The sequence below is a fragment of the Anopheles funestus genome, chromosome 2RL (assembly GCF_943734845.2).
Source record: "Anopheles funestus chromosome 2RL, idAnoFuneDA-416_04, whole genome shotgun sequence".
Taxonomy (NCBI): Eukaryota; Metazoa; Arthropoda; class Insecta; order Diptera; family Culicidae; genus Anopheles; species Anopheles funestus.
In genome coordinates this window covers 72,041,903-72,058,880 of record NC_064598.1, presented here as the reverse complement: position 1 = coordinate 72,058,880, position 16,978 = coordinate 72,041,903, and the positions used below count along the sequence as shown (strand labels likewise).

At 39.4% G+C, this 16,978-nt stretch overlaps 1 protein-coding gene across 3 annotated transcripts in view; it reads right to left on the bottom strand.

Moving 5' to 3' along the window:
• Positions 1–16,978, bottom strand: part of LOC125762519 (CD166 antigen-like) — a 202,381-nt gene that overhangs the window by 143,471 nt on the left and 41,932 nt on the right. For all 3 annotated transcript variants that reach the window (XM_049424687.1, XM_049424686.1, XM_049424689.1), the window contains exon 3: positions 9,117–10,153. In XM_049424687.1, coding sequence (XP_049280644.1) covers positions 9,117–9,243 — 127 coding nt within the window. In that variant the 5' untranslated portion in view covers positions 9,244–10,153. The remainder of the gene's footprint in view (positions 1–9,116; positions 10,154–16,978) is intronic.

Genomic DNA, 16,978 nt, shown 5'->3' with positions numbered 1-16,978 from the left:
AAGAAGAAAACCGAAAGTACTACAATCTGCGTAGAAGACCAGTGAAGCAGTATCTTATCGGAGATCTGGTGGCAATCCCGAAAACGCAGTATGGGGTTGGTCAAAAGTTTAAACCGCGATTTTACGGACCGTACGAAATATCGAGTGTTTTAGAGAACGATCGATACGAAGTGAAGAAGCTAGATGAGGAAGCGGAAGGGCCTAGGAAGACGATAACAGCGGGAAGTTGTATGAAGTCGTGGACACTTCCGGGTCGGAAGTGATTTCAGGAAAGGCCGTGTAGGACAGGGCTACCCCCCGGTCAAATGACAGCAAGAATGACAGCTAGGAGGCGAGAAAGTCAGTCGAAGCCAGGCATTCGCGCGTGTCACTTCACATCACACAATACTGTTCCTTATAATAAACTTATCTGTACCGCTCGTATTCCCTTTATCTCACATTTATATACATAAAAGAAGCAAAACTAATTAAGAACATACACGAATCAAAACTAGACCACACAAGAGTTTTGAACAGAAAATTTTGAAAAGCGATAGAGTCTGTTTGATATTTTCACTCACTGCAGTTTTTAAGTTCAATTCGTTCGAATGAGACTTTCATTTCCTGCTGTCATTTGTATAGTTACATTTCCACTATTCGATTTTGGTCTAGTAAATGTTTTCATTTCATTTTGTTGAATTCGGGCTAAGGTTGCAACCAAAGTAACCAACAAATAAAAAAATATATATCCGACAATTCTTTGTACGTTCAAGAGTAGCTCAAAATTCGTTTTCGCCAGAATCTTATGAATAGTTGCTTGCCAGAACCTATTGAAAAGACACATATTAGGTACCTACATTCAATATGATTTTTTTTTCTGATGTTATGAAAAAAAATTGTTGAAATAAATTGAAAAAAATATAATCAGTCTAGTAAAAAGCTACTACAAAAATATTTCTTTGCAGTAAATTAACTCCAGAAGAGATACATTAGACTGCAAACACAACCAATTGTGGAATTTTTTTATAGAACTTGTTAACAAAAAAAACACGCAAAAATAAAGATAAAGTTATATCATGGATCATGGATGGATGAATCCGTTTTTTTATATTGATGATTGAATATTAACAAAAAAGTGGAAAAACATTTCAACTTTGAGCTGATTTTGATTATATTTAAGTTATTGTACTACACAAGTTAATACTGAAAATAAACATTATTTATTTTAAATTACGAAATAAATAAACCCAAAGCTGTGATCACGTTTCTTGTGATCATTTATCAAGTCGAAATTAATGAAGCCTAGCAATATTCAGGAATTTTTTTGCCAACTTTTATTTCACACTTCTTTTAGTTTAGTATTGGTTGAAAAAACCAATACCAATCTCTCTTTCTCATATTTTTTCCATCGATTTCGAATAGGCACGGTACGGCTGCATCATATTTTGTTTTTTATTTCATCGAATCGATACCGCAATGAAAAGAGATTAAAATCGGTAATTTAATTATGACGAATTTTTAGTTCTTTTTTAAGTTGCACAGGTACAGGCAAAAACGTGTACTACACACTAATAATCGCTCGATGTAGGCAATCGATTGGTATTTTGAATAAATGCACCCCAAAAACTCCATACGGGGTGGACTAAAAACGAGTGAAATTTCTAGGTGACCAGGGGGTGGGCTACACCTGGTGCTGATGCTATAAAAGCGAACAGGGGAAAAAATGCGAAACAAAAGAACAATAAAAATCGCCACACCAGAACATATAAAAACCTGATCGGGTTAGGGTGGTAGGTAGGTGTCCGGGTGTATGTGTGCACATTTTCCAACGAGTTTATCATGATGGAAAATTTAAACGATTATCGATTGCCGGGGAAAGCGGCAAATTGGATTAATGGGTATTGTACGGTCATTGAAAAGTAGTGATGCAAATTACAATGCATGGTAAGGTAACGAGCAAATGCAAAGCTTTAATGAAATATTATGAAGCAAACGAAGGAAAGTTCGCCGACAGGAAGTATAATGTAAATTCTATGTAACAACTTCTTTCGGCTGTTTAAGCTTTAGAAACTAGACGGAAAATGAGTAAAAATTATTTATGGAGTATATATTCGTTAATTTAGAAAATAAAGTAGAGGAGATGTCCTGATTTGATCACATCACGTTGAATGATAATATAAAACTGGTTTAGCATATTTGAGCCATTCGAAATTTGCTTACGATATTGTTGGTTTTTTTTTTCATCCTCCAATGCTTCAGTTTAATTTCTTTGCTACAGAAAAAGCAATTAGAATTGTTTCGCTCTGCTTCCATCCATCACGGTGGGAACATTTTCTAGTTCATTTTCAAATGAATGAAATTTTCACTCGTGCTAAAGTACTGATGGTTTTTTTTTTCTCCAGTGCAATAATTTAGTGGCCGTTTGCACGGAGCAAATCTGAGGTTCGGTTTCAACCCCACGCTACCTACACCCGGGGCTGTATACTTTGCTGCTCCGCCACATAAATCTCCGCCGGCGAAAAAGGACTCAAAGGGTTTAGCACCTGTTCCATTCCGGGAACCGTTCTGTGCGCGAAAAATCCAAGCATGCTGAAAAGGTTTATCAACAGCCGCCAGCAAACATCCAATCCTTTTCAAAATAATCCCACTCATCGTTCGGTCCCCTGTACCCCTGTAGCGTACCTAAGGCGATGATGGAGGTTTGGAGGAAAAACTGGCAAATTGTCTATACCATCACTGGGTTTTTGGTAAAAGCATACTTTCTAACCTCATAAAATTTATCAACTCGAAGCAAACCGTTATCTTGTCGTATTCGTCTTCGTCGCCGACTGTAGAGTTTGTGTTTTTTTTTAAATGTTTTTCACAGTTTTGCCTTTGTGGCTCTAAATAAACTGGTAACGATTATTTAGCCACAAACTCGCTTGATTTTTTTTAAGAAATCTAATAAAAATACAAACCATTATACGAGACAAACTACTCAAATTGTAAAATAATAACATATAGTACCTTAAATAAAAATATACTCTATAATTGTCTAGTTCTAGGTATATGGTAGCAAACCAATAAGGCAGCTCGATGAACTAATAAAATTTACAAAAAAAAGTTTAAAAATTGGATGCTGTTTTGTAAAGACTAAACTTATACCAGAAATTAATCGCTTTGAGGAACGCTTAGAGAATTTTATATTTCATCGATGGTTTTGATGTATTATCGCGCATGAAGCTATAACCACATTAAGCTATAATTTGTGACACAAAACATATTGCGAATATTTATTGAACAATAAATTAATATTTGCAAGAACAAAAACAAGATTGATTGCGGGCAAACACTATCGCTGAAACACATTGCGTTAACGATTTCGAATTCAGCAAAGTACATGACAATACCCTTCAATAACAGAATTTGAATATTCCTTTAATATATCTGGAACCACAATAAGAATAATTTATGTACTATTTTTGTCCATTCCCTGACGTTCTGGAGCTACGTACGTAGCTTACATATTTTTACAACGTTCCCGGTGCCCAAAGAGGACCGTGGCGAATATTATTAGAATACTGAAATACCCATCACTATCACTGTGTACCTTATGCTAACGACCATCTTTCTTTCGGTTAGTTCATACTTGCACAAGATGGATGGCTTAAAACCTGTGGCAAACGAGTGGGCAATAATAAAAAAAAAACAACTCCCACCCAAATAGCACAGTGCAAATCGTTGGTAAAAGATTTTTATAGCGGATAGAAAATGAAGAAAAAAAACTGATAAGGAAACCATTTGGATAAACAGACGATGGAATCATGGCGTTGAATAAATCGGATCGAGAAAAGATCCGAAGATGGATTGCCCGAGTTGATTGAAAAGTATCAGATGTACCACATTCCGTACGGATTTAAACATGGATCCGAAGCAGTTTTGCGCTTCGAAACGAATGGTCATTCGAGGTATGGATTTTTTCCCCCCACTTCCGTCATCTACAGTATTTGCAATTGGAAAACTCCGTGTTTCGGTTTTTTTTTCTTCCTCTCCTCATTTGTTTGATGCTCAAATGATAGCAGAACCTTTTCGAGACAATGTTTTCCATTTGACTAGGTTTAGAAGTGATGACATTCGATCTTATTTAAGATACTTAATCATGGATAAGGGAAATTGGAGTCTTTTCGAACTCCAGATTCATGTACTTGATAATCAATTCGAAATGATACAACTGGACGGTACGTATCATTATCCCGAGACTGTGATGTAGTAATTGATCAATTTCATTCATTTATAAAAAGAAAAGTATAACATTTTTGGTTGCTTAAGAATAGTTAATCAAGTACAAATATAATCTTCCATTACAGAAATAATATTGAAAATGTTATAAGTTGTACAAAGAACAACCAAACAAATGAATTATCCACCCCTTTCAACGACTTAATGATTCTTTGAACATAAAGCATCATCCATTGCTTACTTGCCAAATATTCCCCGATGGTTGCGACAAACAAAACGACACTTTTGCCCCTGCCATTTTGTTGTGTGACCTCTAAACCTTCGCATTGCAGGACATGCAGCAAAGGTAAGTGAAATAACTACCAGATGCCTACCCTGGCTGGGTACGTCTTGCGTCAATAAATTAATATTCAACTAACAGCAGTTGTTTATGTGAGTTAGTGAATAGTTGTCATTACTTAAGCTAACACCAGTTTGCAATTTTCCTGAAGGATTCCTACGTACTTGCTCGTGTGGTGGCCCCGGTCCAACGACAGGACAGGTCGACCACCAAAACCGCACGTATGCATAATATCAATGCGCGACTATATCGTAGCGAAAGTCCTTAGCGTCCTTGGCCGTAAACAATCGACACACCGAGGAGTCCTGTTCAGATCTTGGAAAACCCTTTCCAGTACACCGTACTGTATAACTTGCGAAGCGGTTAATAATTGAAACAGTCTTGTTAACAATACCGCTCCCAACCGAAAGCAACCTGTTTTGCACGACAAGGCCATAGGTGCGTCGGAAATACAAAGATTCCTCCGTCACTTCTAGAAGTGCCTCACACCTAACCTCAACCGATCTCAGTGCGTACGCGAGGTTTGCGAGGTCGTCGTACATTTTACATACCGAAGCGGTAAGCTTTTACATGCACAGCGTAGAGTACCCACGAGAGACGATGCGAGGGCACGTTGCAAAATTCAAATCAATTAACCCTGAGTAAATATGCTCGCGCCGAATGGGACGTTAATTTTGTCATGCATAATGGATGCCAGCGAGCGAAGGAGGGCGTCACTAGTCACTAATGTTGGAAGGCTGCAGTGGAATTTCTACCCCGAGCCAGAACCGTACGTAATAGCCATCACGAAGTCAAATGGAAATGTAGTACATAATTTAAATTCTAACATATGTACCGAACCTGTACGAACGTGTATTAAACTTTAAAGCCGTTATTAAATTCTCATCAATTGATGAAAAGGGAACTGCTTGAACAAGAGTGTCTATACTTCACATATCAAACTCCATACAGGTGTTTGAGTACCAGTCATTTCAGAAATCGATTGAAAGCCAACAATTGGATATTATTTGCTTCTAATGCGCAAACAGACAAGACGTTTTTCCTGCAATAAAACGACTTTAGTGTTGATATATTTTTTTTGCACTGACACTGTTTTAATAGTCTTCGATCATCGTCATGAAAACGCAGTGTAACCCCACTCGTAAGAAGCTTCATTTATCATGAATAGTTTATCGTACCACTCGGACACTGCATCAAGGATGCTTGGCGATGAGTCCATCGCTTGGATTGCAATTTCCATTTCCTTGAGGACATGCAACTTCAGCCCATCGCCTGGATGGTGCCATGATGAATGGAGCCACTTCTTGAGACTGGGAACCAAATGCAAAACTACGTTAGGCAAAATGATCGTCAGGTGGCACTCGAGTTGATGTGGCAGACATAACCGGATGGATATAAACTTCCTCCATCTGTAGCAGCAGCAGTACCACGAACCATGGACGGAGCGGGTGGACGCATATCGCGAGAGTTATCCTGGGTTATGCTTTTCAGCGCCCTTTACTACTGGCGATGGGAGCGAGCGACACGAAGGTTTTACGATGAATTATGAAACCTGCTAACAGCATTGCGAGGTTAAGTGAGGAAAAGTTTTTTTTGTCGTCACATTCCACCAGGATTCCACCGGACCCAGTCCCAGCTTTATGTCAGGCTGGGTATGTACCATTTCTCATCAGACAAACCGGAAACACCGGGTTACTGGTTTCAAGGCGGAAGATGAACCTGTGGCTTCCCAGGATCTTACTTCACACAGTGCCATCACGGTTCCGCACGGTACGTGCACCGCAAGCGCCTGCATAAGGATATATTGTGACAGGTGAAGAATCATCATCATCACTCCTACACGCGTCCTATCTTGAGGTTGACACTTTTCCGTGTTTTGTTCGAGACGAAATGTGTAGCCTCTTGCGTGACACTCGCATCCAGTGGTTCGCTTCACGTTTGCGTGAATATCCTGCAACTGGCGGTGTCGGAATCGGTGAGAATAATAATTTTTGAAGTGCTTCCACCCCTGGGCACTGTGGACGGAGGTGGAAGAAACCGAACACTGTCTATCGAGAATGAATGACATACAATGGTGTTCCGGTCAACAGGTTTAAGAGGTTTCATTGAATTGGGTTCTATTTATTTTCACTTTTTAATCAAAAGTTATTGAACTGTCGAACACATCACACTATTTGTGTTAGTAGAATGTTAAGGTGGCTTTTTTGATGATTTTTTCTTTTGTAGCACCATAAATAAAGAAGAATTTCTACTAGCGTGCTACAATTTTCTGAAACAGAAATATAAGTTTTAACTCACGAATATAATATTAATGGATACAAGGAGAAGTTAAACTGTTCACTTGTTGGACAAAACATTACTTTACTTACGTGCTCTTTAAGAACAAAGTTTCAATCACAATCGCAAGAAAGCAAACAAAACAAATTATGCCTTTAAAAGATTCTGCTCAAAATTTAAAAATAGTCTTCATTCCATTTTTATATTGTACTTGTTAACTTTTTCGAGACGAACGAACCTGTTTTTACTAAAGAAACAACCCAAAAAGGCAATATCCTCTTTTCGTGTCAGAAGCTTTAGTTTTGCTCCGGAAAGTCGAAAGTGCGTAAATTTTAATTGTCAAGATTAACTTTTACATTATCCCCGTTCTACTTTAAACGCATCCATTAGCGATAAACTGAGAAGAAAAAAATACGGAATAAGGACCGTTGGCGCAATGTAAAGAAGTGCGACGATGCTTCAACGGTATACTAGTTTTTGCAAAAGGGGTCAAATTTGACAGTCGTAAAAATTAAAACTCCGCGTTCGCCCACAAAAAGTGTAATTGACTTTATCGACGCTCCTTCCAAGCTGCTTTTCATCGATCCGTTTGAAGGAGGTTAACATTCACCAAGCAATTGCTTCTAGTGAACAAACGATGCCGTGACAATTTGTGTCAATTAAACCCTTTTCTTGTGGAAAGCTTTCCATGAAAGGCATGTTGCTTTGCTTTACACTTTAAGTACTGCTTTACCAATGCAAATTATTTTACCGAAAATTAAATAGCAAATGTATTTATCGTTCACATTACGTTTATTTCGTCATTTAAAGATGGCTGTGTTAAGTTGGACATGACTTCGTTGCTAATAAAATTATATAATTATCTCAAATACTAACATATAATGTATGTCTTACGACGTATGTAGGGCTGATAAATGGCGCCGGTTCGACACGACAAGACCCGGGATCAAATCCCAACCGGACCGTCCACACATAGGAAGGGCTGACTATTCAAATACATAGGAAAAAATATGTCTAGTAAGTCATAAATTGCCGACATGCCCTTAGGGTTCGATAAATCAAGAAGAGAGAGAGAATGTATATGTCTTAATATAACATTGTACAGATTGATACCTAACGTTAAATATTTTGTTTATCAAAAAGTTCCACTGTTGTTGTTAATTTTACTGAATTTCTTACAACATCGACACATTTGTGAATAGTAAAAAAAAATTCTTCTTCTACAGAGAAGTTCTAATATACTAACTAAGTTATTAAACCCGATGAACAAAAGTGATGAGGTAAAAAACTGTACAAAAAAGTAACAATTCAGGCAGTCTTGTGTCGCAATATTTGATTCGGAAAAGAAATCAATTATTTCCTGCATTCAAATAAAATAGAATGTAGCACAAAGATGCTGAAGAGCTTCTATCATTTCGAAACAGAGAATCACTTAATCTAGGAAAAACAATCCCTCTTCCTAACCAAGTGTACTCTATTCCAACGTGCAGAAAGATATTACATTTCCATTTTCATGCGGTTTCACTTTCCAATCAATCTCATAACAACACATTTTTCTTCACTTTTAACCGGTAATACTTTTAAAGGTTGTTTTTTTCTTTGTCTGCATCACTGTCAGCTTCAGCACCGGTTCAGGTGTACTCTCTCTCTCTCTGTTCATGGACTGTCTTCTGAGTCGTTTGAGTATTTCCACCCTTAATTCCACCAAAGCATCAGCTGGATCAAAACGGAAAATCTAGGTTAAAAGGTGCGAAGGAAACGATCTTGGTTCGAAGAATTTTTGCACCAAAAAGACCTCATAAAAGCCGCAGCACGGAATTGGTGGCAAACAAAGAAGAAAAAAAAAACACCCGGGAATCACGAATGGCACAGGTACGCTTTGAAACGTCAACAAGTTCTCAATCAATCATTGTAGCCCAAGTGTGTGATAAGCTTTTTTCTCGTACAATTTCCTTCTGCTAGCTGACGACACTCAGCGTTAGCATCCTCTTCACTTCAACACGCTGTGTTGATTCATTCATCAAACACACAGGCAACAAACTGACAAACGAGCAAACGAACGATTGAACGACTGGTGCAGCAAACACTGAGAGAAAGTTTTCTGCCGACTTACCTTATTCGCAGAAATTCTACCAAATAGATAGATTTGAAAAAATGCTACGTAGGTGGAACAAATTTTCTTTATGAAGAACTTTCAAGACATTTGTACAATTGTCATCTTTTCCAAGTTTTTTGTTTTTGAATCAGATGATGAAATTTATCATATTTTATAACTACTTTTAATATCATTAAAAAAACTTACCATGCTTTTCCTTATCCACTGCCACTTGTTGCAAACCAAGCGTAGATTGTGCAAGAATAATGTGGATCACAATGAGATTCAACACATGGTTTAAGATGTTACATTTCATTTTTCGTCGCATTTTCATTATCACCACCGTACGTTAATTTCACTTCACTTTCTTCATTTACACTAGCTGTGTAAATCTTTCAACAAATTAGTAAATTTTTTTTAAGTAAAGAAACACTCGCCACACTCAAAACCATCGAAGTGAGGATGCATTTTTGCAATTGCATCCGAAGTACACATTATACGATTTGCTACGATGACGCCCAGGTAGCACACACTTCTGTTGCAGCGAAGGTGCAACTTCACTTCTATTTAACACATAAAAAATCACTCGTACTCATGTAATGCACTTAATACACCAACTTAACCTCTTTCACCATGGCAGGAAATCGTTCGTATCGGTTTTACTTCTTTCTTCACACACACCAAAAAAAAAAACACTATTTTATCCTCAGCTCATAAATGGACAAAGCAGTGGTCCTTTGGACGCGGACCGTAAAGTCATTCATTAAAAGAAAATGGATTTAAGCCGTTACACCGTGCTGCACCATGGTCCGGAAAGCGCGAGGAAATCACGTTGCTTTTGGTAAGAAATTACCGCTTTGGAAGCCTGTTACTGTTAACCCGTTTCAATGAGCGAACGAGCGATGCTTTTTTCTCTGCTGGGGATAGTGTTAACTTGGTCAATGAGTTAATTATGTTTTACTGTCGATTTTCACCACACTGCCTTGTCGGTAAGAAAAATAACTGTACCGTGCCTGCTCGGCGAAGGACTTTTCCAGTAGCGGCGAATCGCTTCGATTGCTTCCAGTTTCTGTTCATCATCGGTGCGCACGGTTGAACTCACATTCTATTCGCAACATCTTATCGCGTTGTCACCAGTGGGCATAATGGTTTCATAGGCTTAAGGTTGGTTGGCGATTTCGAATCGATAAATTATTGCTTTTCCACACCCGTTTCCACTCCGTAGCAGGCATACCTCTGTCTACCTGTGAAAGAGAAACAGTGTAAGAAACGTGGTTAGTTTGTTGGAAAGGAGATGGAAAAATTGAAACATGAATTATGGTCCGCTGGTTGTGCCGGTGAAGAAAGAAAGCTTTCGTACGCTGCTGGCAGGACAAAAATAGCCCAAAAACGGATAGGTTTTCGGGATGGTGTATCTCAGAAACAAGGCTAAATTATGGCATCGTCCATAAAATAAACCATGGATTAAGTGTCGTGAAATACGAGACAAACAATAGCACTGTGCCTTTCACCGCTCGTGGTGGATGTTTTTTTTTTTACGAACCACCCCCAAAAAGCGCCATGTGGTGTACCTTTGTGACGGTGCCGGGTACTTGACATTTTCAAGTCAGTTCCGGAGTGAGAAATGCCAGAATACATGGCTGTAAAAATCATATTTTACAAACAAACATAAACTTCAACGCGGCCGCGCGCTATGAAATGTAGTGTCTTATTCCTCTTGGAAAAATATTGGACAACCGGGGTTGTTATTGTGAATAAAATTTGAAATTTGAAATGTCTTCTTTATACACTCATGCAACAGCTGAATTTAAGAGCCACATCGTGTTGTTAAAATTAGTATCAGTGGCAAAAAGCAAAAGAAAATGTTCTATTTAATATACTCGCAAAATAAAAGCGATTCCGGGTGTGTGTTGCACTAAGCACTACGTTTTTATCCTCTAATGTTATGGAGAATTTTAAACAAAAAAAACTCGCTTTCAACTGTAAGTGGCACAGGACTGGGCACAGGCGAAAACTCACCACCAGCGCAAATTTAACCAACCAAAACTTTTGCAAACCAACATCAGCTATCGCACCCAGAAGCGAAAGAACAAACTTCAAACAACGTGCAACATTTCTGAGCAACATAATCGCTCTAATTAGTTCGGAACAGCCACTAAACTGTTCGCTCTCGAGTGGACACACCAGTGTGTGAGAGTTCGGTTTCACCAACACCCTGGTGTGCATGCGGCAGTCGGACACACGGCACCACATGTGTTAACTTTAAACCACTGGAATGTATATTCCTTGCTTTGTGAGTGTATTCTAGCCACGGAGTCCCTGGAGTTGGCTTTAATACATTTCCCTACGTCACTTACGGCGGGGCGTGATGAGCTGTGCTCGCCTAAAGCTCCGGGAGTAACTTTTTCCCAATTTCCTGTTTAAACTTTTGTCACCTCCTGGAGTTGATTCCGATGGCATCCCGATATCGATAGAGAAAATTGCTTTTCCGTTTCCCGTTTCAGCTAGTAATAGTACCCTCTGCCTGTCTGGCGCAAGCTACAGGGAAGTTTACCCGGGAGGTTTTTTTTTTTGGTTGGAAGAATCCCGCTAGACGGGGGAAAAAGTATAAGTTCTCAAATCCAAAACGGCACCCATCCGAAAGCGGGAACAAAAACAGGGATCTACCATCGATCATGATCTAGTGGCAAGTGTGAGAGCACGGAGTTTTGGTGCTTTGGCGGTACAGGGAAACCAACTTTTACAAACGATCCATAATGCAGCAGAATGTTAGCATCAACCATAGGGAAGGAAATTGATACCAAGAGTAGGCATCCCAATGGTTGTGATATTTGAATTTTGCCTTCTACTACACCAGAAATGGCTAAGAATCAGATCTGGTGGTCTAGGATGGCAGAAAAGTTCTCCAACACACACCCATACGAAACACCATCAAAAGTTGGCGCTTTTCCTTTATTAAGTTTTTTCTCCCTTTATTGCGTAGATTCGTGCGAAAGTATATTTGTTTAAGGAACAACAGATTGTATGTGTGTAGTGGTCAAGAGGATGTTTCTGCGTAAGTGGGTCACATTACTGATTGGTTCGTACGTTCAAGCGCCCTATCTACCATTCTCTTATTCATAAAACTCCCTTTTTATCAAACAGTTCACGTACCACACAGTTGTGCACAGAAGCAGTTGTTTGTTAAGAAGAAACAAAAAAATCCAAAACTCATTGAAAACACACAGAAGAGCTTCCCACGGGGGGGCAGGAAACTTTCTCTCATGATCGTTTAAAATGTCCACCCGGAGTTAAAGCGTAGTTTAAGGGGAAGGGCCAGAATTGTGATTATGAAACTATCACGTCTTGCAATACAGTTTACTGTAGAAAATAATTTATTTTCTAGGAAAGTTAAATTTGTTTGACAGTGTTAACAAATAATATTACAATAAATTTCTTTTCAATTTTAAGAAAAGAAAAAAAAACCTTGTGTAACACATCCACACAAATGTCAAACTTTTTTCATCCACACACTCGTCTGTGGAAGAATTCAACGTTAAGAACTTTCCCTAAAACAACATAATACCTGAAAGCACTTTAACCCATTTAACCCTTAAAGCAAGAACCGTAACGGATCCGGACAGTCGTCGCAAATCGCAAAACCGTCGAAATCTAAAATACCGATCGGAATCTGGGGGGGGGGGGGGGGGGGGCGTGTAGCAATCGCAATTCAAAATCCACCAGTGCCCAAAGCCCGATACCGGCTCGCCAGGTTCGGTGCGATTTCAATGCTGGAGATGGAATTCATACATATTTATCAACTAACATCATTAGCAGTAATCATTCCGTTTTCGTCCGAACCGTTTCAATTCGACATTGCCCCAACGGCGGTTGGCGTGCCAGTGCCAACAATCTCGGAATAGTATTTCGATATCCGATTGACTTTCGTTGTGGTTCGTTCCAAGGACACACATACACGGAATGGCTGGACGTTTGGTGTTGGGATTATTCGATTCGAAGGGTGTTTTTTCTGTTTTTTTTTTTTGTGGGTAAGTGGTTGGAGACTTCGGGAAGAACTCATGAGCCACGAGGTTTGGAGGGGTGCGTTTCAGTCTCTTGGTCATATTTACTCACGTGTCCACCCGATACAACCGGCATCGTGACCGGAAATTGCCACGCATTGGTAAGGACGATGTGCTTGGAGCGAAGGGTTCGGTATTGGGAGAATTAGATACGTTTCCTCTCGCTCTCCCTTCAAAATCCGATACCCCTTTCCCCAGCTATGTCTCTTTAAGCCTACAAGCAAACGGAACGGATGAAGCATGATAACGCTGAACGCGTGTATCAGTAAGGGGAAAGGGGCAAAATGAAGTAGCAGGTCAAATACTAGCAGCGGCAGCAGCACTGTTTGTCGTCAAACAAAAGGTGAAGAATATGTTTGTCATGCCCGAAGCTTCTTGCCCGGCGAAAGGTAAAGTGTCTGGGAGGTGAATACCTTCATTAGATTCCGTACGTGGCTCAGTACGCGGTTTTGTGATCCCGGGAAGGGGAATGTTGTTTTTTTTTTGCTTCTTCTGTGGCTCCCTATTTCGGTGAATATTATCCACGTGATGTTGCACGTGTCGTTCACATTGGAAAAGGATATCATCATGACACCCGCACATTATGTACGGTTCAATTGAATGGTTTGATCCTGATTGATTTCTCTACTCAATGGGAATACTTGATGAGTTGACCCGTTGCTGCCAGACAGCGGATTCACGACGCAAACAAACAGCGCCTTTAGCGTGAGCTTTTGGGGGGTGGATAATAAATAAACCGAAACGTTCGAGCGTGCCGGAGCAACTTTACGCAAACATTTCTTCTAGCAGCATTACGAATGAAGTTTTGATGCTTTGATGTTTCATATCATGAAAAAAAATCCTTTCGATCACTTCGGGCACAAACTGTTTATCCATCATCAGCTGATGATTAATTCAATTTGGTGTACGTTAAATAGAGTAGTAAGGAAAATTTACGTTCAACTTGTTTAAGCTCTATTGTTCGTGTTACATATCCAAGAGTTGGAAGAAAAGATTCCTCAATATACTCACATCCGCACTGAAAAGCTGTGTCTTTCCACACTGACACACACGCGTACAGAAAAAAAAACAAAAGGAAAAGAAAATCAATTTGGCAAATGGAATCAAATCACAGTCAGACATTCCCATCCGTCCTGGCCTGCAGACGTACTACCCAGCAAACAAGTTCAACTTGCGACAGTGCATCTTGTCGTCTTGTCTTGCCAGAAAACAGCATTCTGCAAAAGTACGAACAGCTCTCCGCCTGTAATGTCGTAAAGGATCGTCACTGGGCAAGTTCCGGGTACCATATCACCGAGCATCCGGGAACGATCGAATGGATTGAAAAGTTTTCCTTCAATCATTTTCCCACCACGCCTTCCCCAAGGGAGGAATAGTGAAACGGATTTACTTCCTAACTCACAGTGACAAACGATCCGAACGTTTTCCTCCATTACACGACTTTCGCTAAGATTATCGTACCGATCGGAATCGGGTCGTCACCGTCTTCGTCGGGGCTCATTTTCAGGCAGAGTTCATCGGGATTTGAAAGGTTTCCCGTGATGGTATGTGTGTTTTAGTTTTCCATCGTGTACATAATCATTGTCACCGGTACCGTTTGCTGTAGAAAACTTCCCTCTCGGCACCGGCATTCTTTTCCAGTGTGTTCCTGTGTTTCTGAACGAAATGACCGTTGGAAATGTTTCCTTTCAATGGTCGGGAAGTTTGCTTCGACTTTCGTGTCGATTTGCACCAAGAAAGTTAAATCTAATTTGCTAGATTTACACTTTCGATAAGCTTCTCTGCCATACATTTTTGTCCTAAGTGTGTTTACAGGAACAAAAAAAAGGTAGGGTCTCTGGAGGTCTCTCTGCCATAAAATCCCAATAAGATCTCAATAATAATAAGCCAGGATAGAAACATGGTACAACTTCATTCCGTAGAACTTTCTTCCATTTTTGCACGACTGATAAAATCGGAAATAAACTTAAAGTTGGAAAAGAAACTTCCACCAACAAGTATGATGGCTTGGGGAAGAGAAACTACTGTCCAATGGACGACAAAACGGTAAAGAGGTATGAAACTCGAAAAACAATCCAATTAATTTAGATTTTGGATTTTGGATGGTAGCATTCGGAATTTAAGTTAAGTTTTATTTTTAATTAATTTTTATTGAAAAGAGAAATATTTAATGAATCGTAAAACATAAAAATAAATAAATTAAAGTTTTATCTAACAATCTCAAAATTATTTATAAAAAATATTTTTTCCATTAAAATGCTATAAGAAACAAAAAAAATTACTTCTCATTCCAACATGTTTCAAAACAGATTTTCTCCATTCACTGCAGTCTCCACCTAGCAAACTTCGTCCCACTCACTGAGCTCAAGTGCCTTTCACATCCTCCAGCTGTGTTGAAGTGTTCATCCACATAAACACAACTGTCTGTGACCTCGAGATGGAACCATGGCAAATGGGTGCCGGAATCCTTCGCACTTTGTTATCGGAGTAATTTATTCATAAACGTACAATGGTAGCGATAATGTGTTTGCCCGGGTACATATATCCACATTGCATCGTACAAAATCATACCCACACAACCGTGCTGCCGACAGTGAATGCCAATATCCAATCCACCATTATGCCATAAACAATTCAACCACCTTTTCCTCTGTGATTGAACCGTCTTCTCGATGTAGCGATGCCGGCATCAATTCGCGCCAAACCCGAGATGGATGGTAGTAAATGAAGCGGGAAAAGAAAGTTATCCACCAAGGCTGTAACAAACAAAACAACAGCAAAAAAAACTGGAAAAAGGACGGGATTTCTCACGCGAGATGTATTGTATGCACACCGAGGGTATTATACCGGTCGGATCATTCACACCAACGACGGCCGAATTGCGCCGAAACAATTCCACCAAAGAGTGGGCGGCGTGTGGGAATGATTTATTCAGAAAATATAGCACATAAGAACGAATTATCTTTATGTGGAATGATTGATTTTGACTTTTTTATTTGCTTTGAGCCTCCCGCACCGACTCGTCGATGGTGGTCCCCGGGTGCATCGGGCTGCTATTGAGATTTTCCATTTACAATTCGATCCTTTCTTTCTGCTCGGTGTGTCTGCCTTTCTTTTGCTGCTGCTTCCCCAATCCCCGATCGAGCGTATGATTCTTTCTGTACTGTTTTATTTGTGTGCCGATTGTGTTTTAGGTTATGCTCGAATGGAGCACGAATTGAACGGAAGTATCATTCATGCAAACCACCCGGAAAAACGAATCTTCTTCAATAGAATTCCTCCTAGCAAAACGTTACCGGTCCATTCGTTGTGTGCTACCGAGGCAAATCAAATTGAACGTAAGATAATTCAATCCCTCGCGGATAACTTGGTACGAAGGCGGGTTCCAATGCAAAAGCATACCTAGAAGCGATGGTTTTGAGATTAGTGTTCTTTGAATATAATGGTCGATAGGTTCCGACGTCCATCAATTGTAATATGAGACGTTCCATTGTAAAATCAAATGAAGGCTTAAAATGAATTAAACATACACGAGCGGTTCAAATACCAAGGAAATAATAATGAAATCGTAGAAACCGTATTTTCGTAGAAGGAAAATTAAATAAATTTCCCAAAAAAGCTCTACGTGCGATAAATCATATAGATAAACCTGGTTTCCGTTGAAAATCTTTCAATTTTCTTAGTCATAATTTTTTTTATGATAATAACTAGACAGAATAACTAGGTCAAAATAACTAGACAGAAATTTCTGCTAGTTTCTTCAAATTGTACTACTCCATTCTACATTTTTCTTAGTTTAGAAAATTAGTTTAGGAAACATTGTTCACACGACATGACCGGGTATCAAATCCCATTCGGAGCAAGGACTGACTATCCGGCTAGGTGGCAAGAAAATGTCTGGTAATCCAGGTAATCAGGTAAATGGCCGACAAGTCCTCAGGGATCGTTAATCCAAGAAGAAGAACAAAAATTATACTAAAAAATGTAATGATTCGTTCATGGGTGTCA